Raw genomic sequence first — 19191 nt, 5'->3', positions numbered from 1 at the left:
AACCCTACAAACTTAATTAAATGCACTATAGGCCATTTGCCTTCCTCTAATTTCTTTTTCAGAAAACAGAATCCCAAGTCATTAAAATTTTATTTAAAGAATTCTAAATCACAGGATTATGAGGTCTGCTGTTGGATTAAAGTTTCATTAAGAGTTTAGAAAAGAGGGGTGCCTGGGTGGCTCAGTGAGTTAAAGCCTCTGCCTTCAGCTCAGGTCATGATCTCAGGGTCCTGGGATCAAGCCCCACATTGGGCTCTCTGCTCAGCAGGGAGTCTTGCTTCCCCATCTCTCTCTGCATGCCTCTCTGCCTACTTGTGACGTCTCTCTCTCTCTGTGTCAAATAAATAAATAAAATCTTTAACAAAATTTTTAAAAAAAGAGTTTAGAAAAGAGTCTCATTAAAAGCTCAAAATGAGGACCATGATTATTTCCTTCATTAGAACTAACTATTTTGACTGAATTTTTTTACAATTAAAAAATATCATTTTTGTGATTAGAACAAAAACACTTCCATTTTGGAAAGAGACAGATGGTGATGAAATAAGTCTCAATAAGAACTAAAAGAGAGGTGCTTGGGTGGCTCAGTCAGTTAACTGTCTGACTCTGGATTTCAGCTCAGATCATAATCACAGAGTCATGGGATAAAGGCCCATGTAGGGCTCCACACTCAGGGGGGAGTCTGCCTAAGAGGCTCTGTCCCTCCCCCTCTGCCCTTCCCACTCATGCACACACTCGTTCTCAAATAAATAAATAAATAAATAAATCTTTGGGGGGGGGGGAACTAAAACAGAAGACACTAAATAGAAAATACACTGAAAAAAAAAAGGCTGTAGTGAGATTGTGTTTGTTTTAACTTCTTTTGTTAATATTTGTATAATAAAATTGAGAGAAATAAATTTTATTGAAACTTTTCAAAAAGAAAAGGGAAACTCCATCTATAGCACAGTATTTCTAGAGCAGTGGTTCTCACGCTGTGTTTCAGGAAATCTGTAAGGTTTTAAAACTATTTTTATAATAATATTAACACATTACCTGCCTTTTTCATTCTCATTTGCTCACAAGTGTGCAGCAGAGTTTTGGTATTATACCATAAAATAACCACAATTATCTGAAAATGTGAATAAAATAATCTCACCTTTTCTAACTATGTTTACCTCTATGAGTCTCCATTTTTTTCATATGCTTCAGCCAAAATCACATACAACAGATTGAGTACAGAAGCATATAAAAATTCACTTGTCTTCCATCAAGCCATGTAATTAAAGACATTTACAAATATGTAACAATGCCTCTCTTTTCACAAACTGTTTTTGTTTTAGACAACAGTTACTACTGAAGAAATGCTATTTATATTAACATGTAATAGTTTTGTTATTTCAAACAAATTAATACATATTTTTAAAGTTCCCAGTTTTAATTTCTAATGTAGTAATTACCAATAGCTATAATCCCAAAAGCTCTCAGAAGTCGTTAATTTTTAAGAATGCAAAAGGGTGGGCGCCTGGGTGGCTCAGTGGGTTAAGCCACTGCCTTCAGCTCAGGTCATGATCCTAGGGTCCTGCGGGGCTCTCTGCTCAGCAGGGAGCCTGCTTCCTCCTCTCTCTCTACCTGCCTCTCTGCCTGCTTGTCATCTCTCTCTCTCTCTGTCAAATAAATAAATAAATAATCTTAAAAAAAAAAAAAAAAAAGAATGCAAAAGGGTCAGGGCACCTGGGTGGCTCAGTGGGTTAAAAGCCTCTGCCTTTGGCTCAGGTCATGATCCCATAATCCCGGGATTGAGCCCCACATCAGGCTCTCTGCTCAGCAGGGAGCCTGCTTCCTCTTCTCTCTCTGCCTGCCTCTCTTCGTACTTGTGATCTCTATCAAATAAATAAATGAAATCTAAAAAAAAAAAAAAAAAAGAATACAAAAGGGTCTTTTGGCACCTGGCTGGCTCAGTCTGTGGACCCTGTGACTCTTGGTCTCCAGGCTTTAAGTTCAAACCCCATGTTGGATGTAGAGATTTTTGCTGTTCTCAAGTATTTCTTAGTCTTTAAGAAAAATCACTCTACAAAGGCATATTTTTTTTAAGATTTTATTTATTTATTTGAGAGAGAGAGAATGAAACAGAGAGAGCATGAGAGGAGAGAGGTCAGTGGGAGGAGCAGACTCCCTGCTGAGCAGGGAGCCCAAAGTGGGACTCGATTCCAGGACTCCAGGGTCATGACCTGAGCCAAAGGCAGTCGCCCAACCAAATGAGCCACCCAGGCGCTGAACAAAGGAGTATTTTTTAAGGTAAGAGAAACAAGTGAAGTGAATTTAAAATTTACGGGGCAAATGATTAAGATCAGATTTGCTTCACAATAATCTGAGGAGCAACGGAAGAACAGGTGGAGGTATAAATGAAGTAAGAATGGCCATGAGTTAATAATCATTGAGCGGGGAGTTCGTTATACTAGTCTCTCCTTTTACATATGTTTGAAATTTTCCCTGATAAGAACATGAAAGAAAGAATTGAACTCATATCTTAGCAGTTTAATTACAAAAAAAAAAAAAATCTAATTGTAATATAATGTTATTGCTAAGGATGAAGGAAAATAAGGGGGAAAAAAATCTTACTAATATACAATTAACAGTATACCCATAACTCCAAATGTACTTTTCGATCTTCACTGGCATTCTCTCAATTGGTTTCATATAGTTAAATCAGTAGGACATGTGTACTACTTGGAGTTCTGCTTTGTTCACTTAAGATTCACATATACGGTTTCCATTTTTATCTACTATCACTAACCAGACTTCAAAATGGCATAGATATCTATCAGTTTAATAACAGAAGAAACTTCAAACCCTTTAACCTAATCTTTGGGCTATAAAATGCAGAATAATTTTTACATGTTGTACTACTGCCATCTGCTGGCTGTGATGTCTAAGTACAGTAAACAAAGATTTAAAGCAGAAAAGCTAAAAATTTACCTATGATGGAGGTTTTCTCCCAAAATTATCCTGTAGAAAAGAAGCTACTATACACTATTAGGGATCTTCAAAACCTCACTTTAGATAAGATGGGTGTTCAGGGTGGTATGATCATAGGCCAAAACCTCACATTAGAAGCAGTGGTTCTCAACCCTGGGCTGCATTCTAAAAATCACCTGAGAGCTTTTGAAAATCCTGATGTCTGGACCCCAGAACCAGAACAATTAAATCAGTATCTCTATTTTACAGAAATGAAAGGCAAGCCACAAACTGAAAGAAAATGTTTTCAGAAGACATATCTGACATAGGAGTTGTATCTTAAGACTATACAAATTGTTACAACTAAAAAATATGAAAGCAACCCAATTTTTTTTTAATTTTATTTTTTAAGTAATCTCTACACCCAACATGGGGCTCAAGCCCACAACTCCCAGATCCAAGAGTTGCATGTCCCACCAACCGGGCCAGCCAGGCATCCGAAAGCAGCCCAATTTTAATAATGGACAAAAGATCTGAACAGGCACATCACCAGAAAAAGATATATAGATGGCAATTAAGCACATAAAAAGATGCTCTACATCATCAGCCATTGGGAAAATGTAAATTAAGACCACAAGGAGATACTACTTTAAATCCATCAGAGTGGCTAAGGTAAAGAGACTGACCATAGTAAGTACTCTCCAGGATGTGGAGTAACTGTAATATTCATTTACTGCTGGTAGGAATGTAAAATGGGACACCATTTTGGAAAATGGTTTGGCAGTTTCTTAAGAAGCCACACACACACCTATTATAAGACCCAGTCACCCTACTGCTAGATATGTACCCAAGAAAAAGAAAAGTTGCAGGAAGTTAGTATCCCTTCTGAAATTCATGTCCACCCAGAATGTGGCCTTATCTGGATGCAGATGTAATTAGTTAAGATAAGATTGTACCAGAATAAGGTAGGTCCTAAATCCAAGGACGGATGCACTCCTAGGAAGAGTTGGAACACAAAGAAGAGGCAGAGAGTGAAGAAATATGGCTGAAAGCCAAGAAAAACCAAGGATTATCTGAAGTGAAGCTTGGAAAATAGAAAGAAGGTCTCCCAGAACCTTCAGAAGGAGCATGGCCACATCCATACTTTCATTTTGGACTTCTAGCCTCAGAATATAAGAGAACAGATGTCTGTTGTTTAAGCTACCAGTTTATAGCGATTTGTTACAGCATCCTTAGTAAACACAGAAGCACAAAGTACAAAGACTTCTACAAGAATGTTCTTTTTAAGTATATTTTTAATAGTCCCAAACTGGAAGTAACTCAAATATCTACCAACAGGTGAATGGATTTACAAGTTGTGGTATATCTACCCAATAGAACATTATTCAGGACTAAAAATGACTGAGACATAAAAACAAACAAACAAACAAGAAAAACATGGAAGAACTCTCAAAATTATTGTACTGAATATTTAAAAAATAATAACCAGACAAAAACACTACATATGGTATGATTCTATGGTGTTTACCTGGGGTTGGGGCAGGGAAGCAAGAGTGAGGTACAGGAGTCATTACAAAGAAACTTTAGGAGGCGAGAGATACATTATTTATATTGACTGGGGCAACAGCTCCACAGGGGCATATATGTGTCAAAACTTACCAAGTTGAAGGGAACATGGTGGAGATGGAAACACCAAGAATCTGTCTCTCCCACCTAGACAACAATCACACTGACAGAAACTCTCTGAGGTAACCAACTATTTTGGAACTCTGGAGTCTGTTGAAGGCTTGCAATTTGCAGGGGAAGTCTTGAATGACAAACTGTCCTTAATTTTGCTCAGTTTTGGGGCACCTGGGTGGCTCAGTGGGTTAAGCCCCTGCCTTTGGCTCAGGTCATGATCTCAGGGTCCTGGGATGGAGCCCCACATGGGGCTCTCTGCTCAGCAAGGAGCCTGCTTCCCCCTCTCCCTCTGTCTGCCTCTCTGCCTGCTTGTGATCTCTCTCTCTGTCAAATAAATGAAGAAAATCCTTTTAAAAAAATTTGTTCAATTTTAGCCCTTAGTGCAGCAGCAGCTACCTATCCCTCACCCCAAACCAAATGGCAGGCAGCTGCCATGCTCCTAGAGCAGCTTGCATACCCATTAAGGGAGCTAGGGTGGACAAAAAGGATCCCTTCTCCAAATACTGGGGATCCACGCTCTGCTCATTGCTACTTTTGATCAGAGGTTCAGCATACTCACAAAGAAAAAAGAAAATCTGAATACACCTATATGTAGTAAGAAGACAGAATTAGTGAAAAACAACAACAACAAAAAACCTCCCAACAACAAAAGCCCTGGACTTGATGGTTCACTGGTGAATTCTACTGAACATCTAAAGAATGAATACCAATCCTTCTCAAACTTTTCCAAAAAACTGAAGAGGGACTACTTCCCAACTCATTCTTTGAGGCCAGTGTTACACTGATACTGAAGCCAGAGAAGACACTACAACTACAGACCAAGATCCTCCATAAACATTGATGTAAAAATCCACAACAAAATGCTAGCAAGCAAAATTCAGCAGTATGTTAAAAGGATTACCCGTATGACTAAGCGGGACCTATTTCTGGAATGCATGGATGGTTCAACATATGAAACTCAATCAGTGTAACAGGCCACGTCAACAGAATGAAAGGGGAAAAAAAAACCCATGATCATCTCAATTGAATGCAGAAAAGGCATTTGATAAACCCCTTTCATGATTTAAAAAAAAAAAAAACACACAAAACTAGAGGAAAACTATCTCAATGTTTAAGAGAAACCCACAGCAAACAACATACTCAACATAGCTTTTCTTCTAAGATTAGGTCCAAGACAAGGATGCTTGCTTTCCACCACTTCTATTTAAACATATTGGAAGTTCTAGCCAGAGCAAGGTAAATAAGCAAGTAAAAGAAATAAAAAGCACCCAGACTGGAAAGGACAATGTAAAATTATCTTTGTAGATGATTTGATTGTATATCCAGAAAATCCTAAAAATTCCACACCAAAAAAAGCCACTAGAATAAATCAATTGAGCAAAGTAGCAAGTCACAAAGTCAACATACAAGAATTGGTTACATTGCTATTAATAATGAACGACCTAAAAAATAAATGACAAAAACAATTCTATTTACAATAGCATCAAAAAGAATTAAATACTTAGGAAGTAACTTAACCAAGGAGGTAAAAAACAATACAAAGAAAAACTACAAAAGATTGCTGAAAGAAATTAAAGACATAAATAAATGGAAACACATCCCGTATTCATAGATTGGAAGACTAAATATTGTTAAAACATCAAAATTACCCAAAGCAATTGACAAATTCAATGCAATTCCTATCAGAATCCAAGTGATAATTTTTGCAGAAATAGAAGAACTCATCCTAAAATTGATATGGCATCTTAAGAGACCCTGAATAACCAAAACAATCTTACAAAAAGAATAAAATTTATACTTCCTGATTTTAAAACTTACTACAAATCTGCAGTCATCAAAAGAGTATAGTGCTAGAGGTGTCTGGGTGGCTCCGTCGGTTAAGCATCTGACTCTTGATTTTGGCTCAGGTTATGATCTCGGGGTCGAGATTCAGCCCTGCACCAGGCTCCACACTTAGCATGGAGTCTCTTTATTCCTCTCCCTCTGCTCTCCCCCCTGCCTGAGCTCCACCTCCCCTTCTCTGTCTCAAATAAATAAATAAAATCCTAAAGAAACAACCAACCAAACAAAAAACAGTGTATTACTAGCGTAAAAATAGACATATAGACCAACAGAATAGACATAAACCCAAACCATTTCATGTATGGTCATATGATTTCTGACAAGGGTCCCAAAACCATTCAATGGGGAAAGGACAGTCTTTTCAACAAATAGGTCTAGGGAAACTGGATACTGACATGCAAAATAATGAAGCCAGACCCTTAACTAACACCATATACAAACATGAACTCAAAATGAATCAAAGATCTAAATGTAAGACCTAAAAGAGTAAAACTCTTGGAAGAAAATATAGAACAAAAGCTACATGACACTGAATTTGACAATGTTTTCTTGGATATGACACCAAAGATACATGGTAGCAAATATAAACAAACTAGAATTGATAATATTTAAAAATTTTTGTGAAAGCGCTGAATCCTAGCCACTAGACCACCAGGGAAAAAATTTTTGTGTATCAGAAGATATTATTAACAGAGTAAAGAGACAACCCATAAGATGGAAGAAAATATTTATAAATCGTAGTATCTAATAAGAGACTAATATCCAGAATATATAGAAACCACCAAGAACTCAACAACAACAAAAAAACCAATTCAAAAATGGGGAAAGGAATTAAACAGACATTTCTCCAAAGATAGACAAGTGGCCAACAAGCACAAGAAAAGATGCTTAACATCACCAACCATCAGGGAAATACAAATCAAAACTACAATGAGATACCACTCATAGCCATTAGAATAGATACTATTAAAAACAAACAACAAAACAGGGGCACCTGGGTGGCTCACTTGGTTAAGTGTCTGGTCATGATCCCATGGTCCCAGGATCAAGTCCCAATCAGGTTCCTTGCTCAGCAGGGAGCCTGCTTCTCTCTCTGCCTGCTGTTCCCTCTGCTTGTGCTCTCTCTCTCTAGCAAATAAATAAATAAAACCTTTTTTAAAAATTGAAATAAAAAACCCAAACAAAACAGTATGTGTTGGTAAGGATGTGGAGATTGTGTGAATGTAAAATGGTGCAGCCACTGTGAAACACAGTTCCTTAAGAAATTAAAAATAGATTTAGCACATGATGCAGTAATAATAACACTTCTAGGTATATACCCAAAATAATTGTAAGCAGGGTTTCAAAGAGAGATCTGTAACCCAGGCTCATAAACAGCATTATTCACAGTACCTAAAATGTAGAATCAACTGGAGTGTCCACTGACACCTGGATAAATCAAATATGGTATATACATACAACGGAATATTATTCAGCCTTAAAAAGGAAGGAAACTCTGCAGTATGCTACAACATGAATAAACCTTGAGGACATTATGCTAAGTGAAATAAACAAAAAGGCAAATACCAGGGCACCTGGTGGCTCACAGGTTGGACCTCTGCCTTTGGCTTAGGTCATGGTCTCAGGGTCCTGGGATCGAGCCCCGCATCGGGCTCTCTGCTTGGCAGGGACCAGGCTTCCCCCTCTCTCTGCCTGCCTCTCTGCCTATTGGTGATCTCTCTCTGTCAAACAAACAAATAAAACCTTTGAAAAAAAAAAAAAGGCAAATACCTCCACTTATATAAGGTACTTGCAGTAGTCAAAATCATAAAGACAGGAAGTATTGTGGTGGTTGCCAGCAGCTGGAAGGAATTATGTTTAATAGTAGGGTTTCAGTTTTACAAGAAGAAAAGAGTTATGGGGATAGATGAGGTGATGGTTATGCAACAATGTTAATATATTTAATATCACTGAACTGTATGTACACTTAAAACCAAAATCTATAGAGGGTGGAGTTCAGGTGTCATTAATTTTTCAGTATCTCCTCAACTATTCTAACCAACAACCACTTCACCAAAGGGTGCTATTTCATTTACTCTGTTTTATCTACTTGATAAAAACATTTAAGCCTGAAATAATTTTTTTAAAGATTTTATTTATCTATTTAAGAGAGACAGAGAGAAAGGATGGGGAGGGGCACAGAGGGTGAAGGAAAAAGAGAAGCAGAATCCCTGCTGAACAGGGAATCCAATGCCTAGCTTGATCCCAAGACCCTGAGATCATTATCTAAGCCAAAGACAGATGTTCAGCTGCCTAAATATCTATTTAGAAACATCCAGGCACCCCAAGTCTGAAATAATTTTGATAATTCTCATTTTAGATGCTTATGGAGGTCAGCCGACATCATACTTTTTTTTAAGTAAACAAAGATGTGATATTTACTCCTTGGTTTGTACCTCAAATTCCTAAATTACAAGATTTAGAAAGCAATGTTGCAGCTACTTGCTCCCAGCACAAAATTATTTAAAATACAGAATATGTTTTTGCAATGAATGGCAACATAGACTGAACTGAGACCACCTCAAAATTCATAGGTTGAAGTCCTAGCCCCAAGCAGTGCAGAATGTGACTGTATTTGGAGATAAAGCCTTTTAACAAGCAAGTAAGGTAAAATGAGGTCATAAGGACGGGCCTTAATCCCATCTGACTGGTGTCCTGAATACACAGAGATACCAGGGATGCTCAGGCACAGAGGAAGTCCATATGAAAATCAAGCAAGAAGGGGGAGATCTGCAAGTCAAAAAAGAAGCCTCAAGAGAAACGAAACCTGCCAGCACCTTGATCTTGGACATCTAGTCTCTAGAATTGTGCAAAAACAAAGTTCTGTTGTTTATACCACCTGGTATGTACTATTCTATTATAGCAGCCATAATAGATTAATACAAATGGTGAGCAAAAACAAAGAAAAAAATAAATCTGGGAAATGACATTCTGGATCTAAACTTTACCCTAGAGCGCGTACCAAACCCTGACCGTTGGATACTGGTTTTGGCCAGAGCCTAGAACTGCTCTTCCTGTCACATCTTAGCCTCAAATATTTCACCTGCTCTCTGACCTCAGCTTTCTAGTACTCTTTCCTTTACTCCCACTAAACCTTTTCTTCTACCCCACACTGAGACTGCTGGTCCCTTGAACTCTTCTAGAAGAGAGTGCTCTCTGGCCCTCCCTCCCTCCCCATCTAGTCTGAGCACCATAGCAATCATGTTCACTATTCTGTCAGAACGAACTTCCCTTGCTCTCCATCATACTGTCACACTTCACCAACAAAACCCCAAATTGGAGCCAATGCTACATTTTGTCTTCACTACTACCATTGCAGGTGAGCCAAGCTCTGTCAGAAAAAAATTACATTATGCATTCATGTGAAGTCAAGTCTAAAAATTACTGACTCAAATCTCAGCACCCACCCCCTGCCACAATCCTGTGAGGAGTTAGCATGTCCGCCATTCTTAACAACCATTCCAAACATTCTTCACTGTCTCTAGTGTTGACTATACTCCCATGTGGTGTCAAGTAGACTTTCCACTTGACTCCAGCTTCTCACCTTCTACCCATTTAACACAGATGTCATTTCCCTCAAACTTCTCTCCCTCTACCTATATGCTTATGTCTGCACCTATCTTCACTTTCTTTTCTACAGTCTCAAATGAGGCTCAAATTGCACTGTTTTTGGCAGCCCCTCCTATTTCTGAACCTTGCCCATTCATTATCCATTCTCTCTCCTACCTGTCCTGCTTATTCGACATTTGTATCTTCACTGACACCCTTTCTTCATCACCTAAACATGCACAAGTCTCTCCCACATCCCTACATCCTCCCTTGATCTCTACCATCCTCCAGCCCAACTATCCCATTGCTTCTTATTTTCATCTAAACTTCTCAGAAGTATAGTTTATTCTCAATGTGTGTTCACTGAGTTGTTCTAACTTGGCTGGCGTGGGGCCCCAATATACAACTGAAACTGCCCTTCCTAAAGTTATCAATAACTTCCTAGTTACTTAGTTCTTAAGTAACCCATGCTATAGGCCTGAGGAAAAAGAAGAGAGCCTCTTCTAGTACCCACTGCTCTTTCAAAGTCACTATGTCTTCACTTTTTACCTCATACCAGTGGTCAGCAAATTTTTCTGTAAAGGGCCAGACAGTAAACAGTTTAGGTTTTATGAGCCACATGGTCTCTTTGATAGGTACCCAACCCCAATTCTGCAAGGCAAAAGCAGCCACAGACAATACATAAATGAGTAAGTGTGGCTGTGTTCCAATAAAACTTTATTTATATAAAACACGTAGTGGACTGGATTTGCTCTACAGGCCATAGTTTGCTGACTCCTCCTCTTTGCTAGCACCTTGTGTCACCCCAGGCGCTTCTACATTTATCAAGAATTTGCCACCTGACTCAGTTCTCCATCACCAGCCTAAGTAACAAAGCACATTACCTGGCACCTGGTAGGCATTCTATAAGCGTAGCTGCAATTATTATTTTTAAAAATTATCATACAGACACACTCAATAAATCTGTGGGTGACCATCCAGCACTTTTAGCTCTGTTTCTTCATCTGCTTAACTCTGACACTCTAGTTTTGTCATCACTGCAGAGCACTCTACCTCTGAAATCTAACCTCTCCTATACACTGATCAAAATCTCCTGCTTGTCACTCTCACTCCTCTTATGCTTGCTCTTCAACCTCAGTGAGCCTCCAATCCACTTTTATCTCTATTCTCTCCTAATCCATGAGCTCCCCCCATCTTTACTTCCTACCAAGCTTGATCTCATGGTCCGTTCATTGAGCCATCCTCTCACCTACACCCCCAGCAACTATTTTCCCACTGTACCAGACTAGAAAAATCCTGTAACATCCCATCTATCTGCCTTCTCTATTCCTACACCTGGATGGCTTAGGACTACTCACAGATCAATGCCATCACAAACTTGGACTCTCTGGTCTCAGCTGGGGCTTCAGCTCCACCCAGCAATACCTTCCCCAATCCTCTCCTTAAGGTCCCTTAGGCTTAGGCTATCATACTTTCTCTCATGTTCAAATGACTAATTTGCCCCGGATTCTTCAGAGAAATGAAGAGGTGTGAATCTATGTTCTCAACTCTTTGCTGCACCAAGACACTTAACTTGTCCACCATCTTGAATTCCTTCCCTTTAGACCCAGAAAAACAGTTGCTTCTACTCCAATCCACCAGCAGTGTTCCGGATCCATCCCTGCCTCTTCTACCTCACCGATTCTACAAAAACCAAACCCTGAGCAAGCCAGCCACATCGTACGACTTTCTTCGCTGCTCTTTAACCATGGCTATATTGCTTAACCTGAGCTTCCCCATCTTCAAAATGGTGATATCCTTGCAAGGTTGTTGTGAGTGTAATAGATCTTGAAGTGCCTGACATTTGGCAGTCATTTCATAAATGGTAGCAATTATTAGATTAAGTTAATAGCCTGAAGGTGAAAGGCAGTGACAAGAAATGGAATACAGGGTTGGAGACCTTAGTGGTGGGGTGAGGGGTGGGCGAGGTGGGGAAGGGAAGCATACCTGGAAAGAGAAAGAGAAAATCATTTTCCTTAACCTAAAATGTTCCAGTCCTTCTATGAATATAACCAGTTGTTTTGTGAATTACAGTAATTAAATGTATGACCACTCTTTGCTATTCTCACCATAGTCTAGAGCCTGCAACTCCTCTTTTTTTTTTAAAGATTTTATTTATTTGACAGACGGAGATCACAAGTAGGCAGAGAAACAGGCAGAGAGAGAGAGGGGAGGAATCAGGCTCCCTGCTGAGCAGAGAGCCCAATGCGGGGCTCACTGAGCCACTAACCCACTGAGCCACCCAGGCGCCCTGCAACTCCTCTTTTAGCATAATCCTCTCCAAGAGGAAGATGTGCTCTATGTTCTAAGGCTTGGCCAACAAGGAAAACTAACAAATCTTCCTTCTATTAAGCTAGAATTAAAGTGATATACATTAAAAAGGAATTATAGCCATGTTGAACCATTAGAGGTATCAAACAAAAGTATTCAATTTATGATTCCATTACTGGGACAGAAAGGTGAGAGCCTGAGCCATCTCGTGCTTGAAATAAGCAAAAACTGGGGGCAAACACTGATGGGACAGTGGAGGAAATGTCAAAAGGACACAGGAACTGGCCTGAAGGGGCTCCTAAAGGACAAATCCAGGACAATTTGAGCATCAAAAAGAATAATGATGGTGGTAACAGATTCTAGCACAATTAATCAAAAAGAGAAAAGAAAAAGTCCTTATGTCTGGAAAAGAAAATTAAAAAAAAAAAAAGTAGGAGCTCCAAAAAAAAGAGAACTCTTCTACAGAATAATAGTTAAAAAATATAGAAGGAATGAAAAAACTAGACAATCACCACTTTACAAAATCCAAAAGTAAAAATCATCCCCATGATACAAAAAACACTGCGTGAAGAGTTAACAGGCTATCTGCAAGAAGGAGAGAACATCTGCATATGCCCAACGTATTATTCCACAGGCTACTTAAATTTTAATTACAAAGATTGCCAAGGGAAAATGTGCCTTTATAGTGGAGATATCTGGCAGCTGCCCTCGTGATCAAGTGATGGAACTTAGCGTCAATAGTGAGAATAACCTAATGTTATGTGGCTGCTGGATGGCAATAAGCGCACAGCATCAGCTGTGCAGTGTACGCCCAAGAGTGGTCTACTGAATTAATGGAGGAGAAAACAATCAGACAATTAGTCCACAGTCTTACTGCTCAAAATGCCATCTAAAGACTAGAACCATATCATCTGGGGCTGTTCAAAATACAGATTCTCAGGCTCCCCTCCAGACAACTGAATCATAATTTACATTTTAACCAGATCCTCAACTGATTCACAGGTACAACATTTGAGAAGCCCTGTACAAGACAAAATACCTAGCCTTTCCAAAAAAATCAATGTCATAAAAATTTTAAATGTGGCCGTGTGGGAGGGTCTGTTCTCAATTTAGTGAGACATGACCACTAAAAGCAATGAGTACATTGTGATTGAATCCTGGAGCAGAAGGGAAAAATTTATAATAATACATTTCAGGGGGACACACTGGGAAAATCTGAATGTATCTTTTATTATGTATTATTTATTATGTACCTTTTATTAAGAAACACTGAATTGGGTGCCTGCGTGGCTCAGTGGGTTAAAGCCTCTGCCTTTGGCTCAGGTCATAATTCTAGGGTCTAACTTTATCAATAAAACTAGCTAAAAGTTATTCCGTAAAATGAAGCTAATGTTTTTATGGACCACATTTTCCTTATTTTGAAGAATAAAGGTCTTCATATGATCCAAGGGCATTCTATGACAATTTTAAGTCAAAGTAAGAAGGGAGAACAATTTTCACTTCTTGTTTTTATTTGGTACCTTGAAGAAAAAGCGTTTACTAAGGTAATAAGTGACCTTTCCCCAAGGTAAAAGCATTTTAGTTCTTCAGTTTAATCTTAGTAAACCAGTATAAAGTACTGAAGATTAGCAAAATGAAGCTATTAAAAATGACTTACAGAATCAAATTCAATACCAAGAAAATCTGGAAACTCAAACTCTTTTCATTAGAAGAGTTGTGAGAAACCATGTTTCTGTGGGAGTTACTGAAAACAGTTTTCTGGAAGTACTTATACAAAAAATGAGCACCTATCTTTTTGGCTTAAGTGGACCTGTGCCTAGATAAAACAGGATTGACTCCAATAGATGGATGATAGTCTACCCCAATTATTCTGTTAAATTCTAAAGCAGTCTCTCCTAAAGGTTGCCAACTATAGCCAGCAGGCCAAATCCAGCCTACAATGTATTTTCATAAATATAGTTTTAATGGAACACAGCGATGCTCAGTCACGTATGTACTGTATTTCGAGCTGAAAAACTGCAGCAGAGACCATATGGCCCACAAAGCCTAAAATACTTACTGTTTGGTCTTTTACAGAAAAAAAAATTGCCAATTCCTACTCTAGACAAGCAATCCATAAAAGGAATAAAACCTGTTCAGGACTCACCTGAGGTGTTGTCTTTTTGTATTGATCACCTCCATCTATCACATCCCTCATGATTTCTCCCTTAAGAAATTCATACTCTTCTGGACTCAAGTGAATAGACTCCATGGTTTTTCCACAGCCCGAACATTGACCACTGTAATTACAACAGTTTGTATTAAATGGTATCCTGGAAAAAAATTTTTCCTAAAATGAGTAATCCTAGGACAAGAGGAAATTGAAGAGTAATGAAAAAAGAACATTATAATCTTTGTGATCATCACATTCATCCAATTTTTTATAAAACTGATAATAACACATATTAGATATGCCAGAAAAACCTGAAAAAGTAGACTGCTGGGCACCCAGATTAAAGTTTTTAAAGTCATTCTCAAAACACAACTGGGTTCCAAATCTGTAGAGGAAAATATCTCTGGGGCTTCACACAAGGCTCATACTACTTTATGGGAAAAACATTTTGAGTACTGGAAATTCTCCATATTCCAAATATGGCTTTTTTTCTTAGGTGCTCTCTTAATTATTCTATCTCTAATGTATTCTTAAAAATACATTAAAAACACCTGAGTGGCTCAGATAGTTGGGCATCTGCCTTCGGCTCAGGTCACAATTCTGGAGTCCCGGGATCGAGCCCCACACCGGGCTCCCTGCTTGGCAAGGAGTCTGCTTCTCCTTCTCCCTCTACTCCTCCCCTTGCTGTGTTTGCTCTCTCTCACACATTCTCTCTCAAACAAATAAAATTTAAAAAAAAAAATTTTTTTTTTGATCAGTAGCAACAAAACCTACTAAACTCACATCAAGAAAGTTAAAATTAAATTTTGGTCTTTACCTTTCCTTGATTGTTATGAACTGTCCTTTCCATTGTTCTCCAGGAACACTACAAAAAAAGATTGCAAAACTAGATCAGTAGGAGGTCAGATTCCCACGCAACCAAAAGATAAGCATTTCATTTAGAAACTCAGCAGGTAAGAGCTCTGAAAAGTTCAGGATACTTCCTTACAATGGTTTAATCAGAAGAGTGGGTGACACACTGTGAGAGGGCTAAGGAGATAATGGTACCCTACTCTGGATCTCCTCCTTCCTTCACTTCTCCTTTGGTCATCCAACCTTTATCTTTATTTTTTTTTTAAGATTTTATTTATTTATTTGACAGACAGAGACCCCAAGTAGGCAGAGAGGCAGGTAGCGGGCGTGGGAGCAGACTCCCTACTGAGCAGAGAGTCCACTGCGGGGCTTGATCCCAGGACCTTGAGATCATGACCTAAGCCAAAGGCAGAGTCTTAACCCACCGAGTCACCCAGGTGCCCCAACCTTCATCTTTGTATCTAAATCTGCCTGACATAATAGTGTAACTTATAAATCAGACTCAACTCTTAACCTTCTCCATTGAGCTACCAGAGACTGTTTCTCCCCAAAGTAATTTCTTCCCTTATACTATCTTCTTATGTACTACTATAAACTGTCAAGTATTATATTCCCAATTAGGTTGTGAATCCCATCTTAATAGAACTTCTATCACCAGATGCCCACAGTGCCTAGCCAAATGGAGGCATTCAAAACTACTTCATTTATTTGCTCAAATTATCCTTTCCTTCCTCTTACTTATACTACTGTCAGCTTCTACTGATTTGATTGCCTTCTCTCCTTCCCTAGTTAAATCAAGATCTCAACTTTCATTCAAACCTATAATTGCCTCCAAATAGATCTCATTTCCCATCTTAACCCCTCTTCAATTTTTTTTGTGTGTGTGTTGACAGTTACCTTTCTAAAACTCTACTCCAAACTAACAGAATAAAGTCCAAAATCCTTGTCATTCAAGATTTTCACAATCTAGCCCCTCTAGTGATATTCAATAAATTTGTCAAATAAGATAATTAAGCATGGTTGCTACTTCAAAGATCTGTAAAGAGAATATATAGCAAAAATTTCCTAATTAAATTTTTAGGAAAAGAACCTAAAACAAATTAGTGTTGAAAAAAATAAGTGAATAAAAGACTGAAGCAATTGGGGTGCCTGGGTGGCTCAGTGGATTAAGCCTCTGCCTTTGGCTCAGGTCATGGTCTCAGTGTCCTAAGATTGAGCCCCACATCAGGCTCCCTGCTCAGTGGGGAGGCTGCTTCCCCCTCTCTCTCTGCCTGCCTCTCTGCCTACTTGTGATCTCTCTCTCTGTCAAATAAATAAATAAAATCTTAAAATTAAAAAAAATTAAAAGACTGAAGCAATAAATAGGCACAGAACCAGTAACATGAATAAAAACAAAGAGAAAGCAGAGAGCCTTGGAGAGAGCAGCTGGATGATGGAAAGATCCAAAAGGAACTGAACAATGAGATTTTCCATTTTTAACACTTGAATGTCACTGATCACGGTACCTCCATCTGCTCCAACCATCCAAGTTAATGAAATGCATAGATTAAACAGATACCAGTCACTAGGTTTCTGAAGAACTTCTTAAATACTAATATGACCCAAAGACAGCTCCAGTTTTCTTGCTATGAACTCCAGCGACAAAAACTATTTGTAAGTATATCATACAGAACTCAGAAAAAAAAACAGATTATCCGGGACGCCTGGGTGGCTCAGTTGGTTAAGCAGCTGCCTTCGGCTCAGGTCATGATCCCAGCGTCCTGGGATCGAGTCCCACGTCGGGCTCCTTGCTCAGCAGGGAGCCTGCTTCTCCCTCTGCCTCTGCCTGCCATTCTGTCTGCCTGTGCTCGCTCTCCCCCCCCACCGATAAATAAATAAAATCTTAAAAAAAAAAAAAACAGATTATCCTTCTACAAAGAAAAAATACATGAAAACATACAAGTGCTTGATAACTTCCCTATTATGTGATGAATGGAGAATAGAAATTGTTTATGTTATTACTTTTTTAAAGAGGAGGAAATTTTTCTTTAATTTTATTTTTTTAATTTTTTTAAAAAATTTAAGGATTTTATTTATTTGCCAGAGAGAGAGAGAGAAAGAGAGAGCAAGAGAGGACAAGCAGGGACAGTGGGAGGCAGAGGGAGAAGCAGGTTCCCTGCTAAGCAAGGAGCCCAATGCGGGACTCGATCCCAGGACCCGGAGATCATGACCCGAGCCGAAGGCAGAAGCCCAAACCCACTGAGCCACCCAGGCACCCCCAAAATTTTGTTCTTAAAGGGAAACAAATCTGAGAGAAGGAAAGAAGTATAATCTGAATAGAGTAATTCTCAACAACAACAACAAAAGGAGGTGGCTGCTTTTAGGTAGAGGTATTAAAAACATACTATAAAGATCAAAATTACCTCTCAAACCATGTTTTGATACTGTGGGCAAATGATTCCTCGGGATATAGATGATTATTTCTTAGATACAAAAGAATGTCAAGTAGCTTATTTGAATACTGCTTATCTTTCACGTTTTTTCCAAAATCAAAGAATGCTTTTAAAGTTTTCAACATAGGAGTAAGATCATGACCTAACAATTCCTGATACAAATTCCAAGCGAGGCTCACGTCTTGATGGAGGAGGGCTCCCTCAATACAATCATTGTAGTTCCTTACTGAAGGGATCAGGACTTTTTTGACATCCTCTAACAGCAACAAAGCTTCCTTCCATCTATCTGAGTGGACTAATCCCTGGATGAGGAGAGTATAGGCTCCAGGCTCTAATCTCTTATATCTGGTTTTCATGATCTCATAGACATCAATAACTTCCGATGTCTGCTTATGAAAAACACAGAGATACAAATACCTGACCAGCAAATCATAGCCTACAATACCGTTGTTTTTTGCAGCTACCCAGGCTAACAGAGATTTGGCCACATCTACAGAGCTACGGAAGTGTGCCATTTGTGAAATGATCCAGCTTGCAAAATTAGCTTTTCCTTTGAAATCTTCCTTGAGTTTATCCCACTCTTCTGAAGTCAAAGGTTTTGTTGGAAGTTGAATAGTGTTCCTTACAGGTGGCAAGGCATGATCTTCCCTGAGAGGATTCATCTGTGATCTCTTCCTAGCCGCTCCAGCTGCAAACAGATGGGAATCAGAAGAAACTTCCTTATTACTGCCTTCCTCTCCTTTCCTGAGGTATCTGGACTTGGCAACCAGCAGATTCACTGCTTTAGTATTTTGTGCAGACACTGCTTTAAGAGAAAACCACTTCTGTTGCTCCCGGATGCCATAACGGTCTTTGAGAAAGAGAGAGAGGTAAGAGTGCCCCAGGCTTAGGCCAAGGTATGGGTTGCTCTTCCAAAGCTTGGGAAAGCTTCGAATACCCGTGAAACACAAAGTCATCGTGCGGTGAGATCAGCACTAGACAGGACGGTGTTCACAAAACCCCTACTTCTACAGCATAATTAAGGAACTGGGAGTGGGGGCGGAGAATCGAAGCGCCACTTCTTAAAAGATGATTTTCAGTTTCTCACAGACAAATCAGGGGTCTGCTTTTAGGGCTACCTAACGCAACGAAGTCTGCTGAGTTCTTGCCATTGAACACCCAGCCGGGGACACCCGACATCGGTCGCAAGTTCTAAAACCTGGGGACAGGGCAGGAATCCTCCGGTGTCTGATATATTCCACACGGTGAACCTGAGGAAAAAAGCACAAGGAGGCCCGTCCAGTTTGATTCGAGTGGAACACAACAGCCCTTGAAAAAGAGGCATGATCCCATGGGAGCCTTGCTGAACGAGGGACGCCCCAACCCCAGACCTGGGAGCAGCATGGACGGCGGCGAAAGCCA

At 39.3% G+C, this 19191-nt stretch overlaps 1 protein-coding gene across 2 annotated transcripts in view; it reads right to left on the bottom strand.

Moving 5' to 3' along the window:
- PRORP (protein only RNase P catalytic subunit) overlaps positions 1-19191 on the bottom strand; it is a 140395-nt gene that overhangs the window by 120930 nt on the left and 274 nt on the right. For both annotated transcript variants that reach the window (XM_059373073.1, XM_059373074.1), the window contains exons 2-4: positions 17761-19040; positions 15324-15371; positions 14501-14633 (exon numbers count right to left, since the gene is read on the bottom strand). In XM_059373073.1, the coding sequence (XP_059229056.1) occupies positions 14501-14633; positions 15324-15371; positions 17761-18746 (1167 nt within the window). In that variant the 5' untranslated portion in view covers positions 18747-19040. The remainder of the gene's footprint in view (positions 1-14500; positions 14634-15323; positions 15372-17760; positions 19041-19191) is intronic.

This window comes from Mustela nigripes, chromosome 13, assembly GCF_022355385.1.
Source record: "Mustela nigripes isolate SB6536 chromosome 13, MUSNIG.SB6536, whole genome shotgun sequence".
In the NCBI taxonomy this organism is placed as follows: domain Eukaryota; kingdom Metazoa; phylum Chordata; class Mammalia; order Carnivora; family Mustelidae; genus Mustela; species Mustela nigripes.
This window is presented reverse-complemented; position numbering and strand designations above follow the sequence as displayed.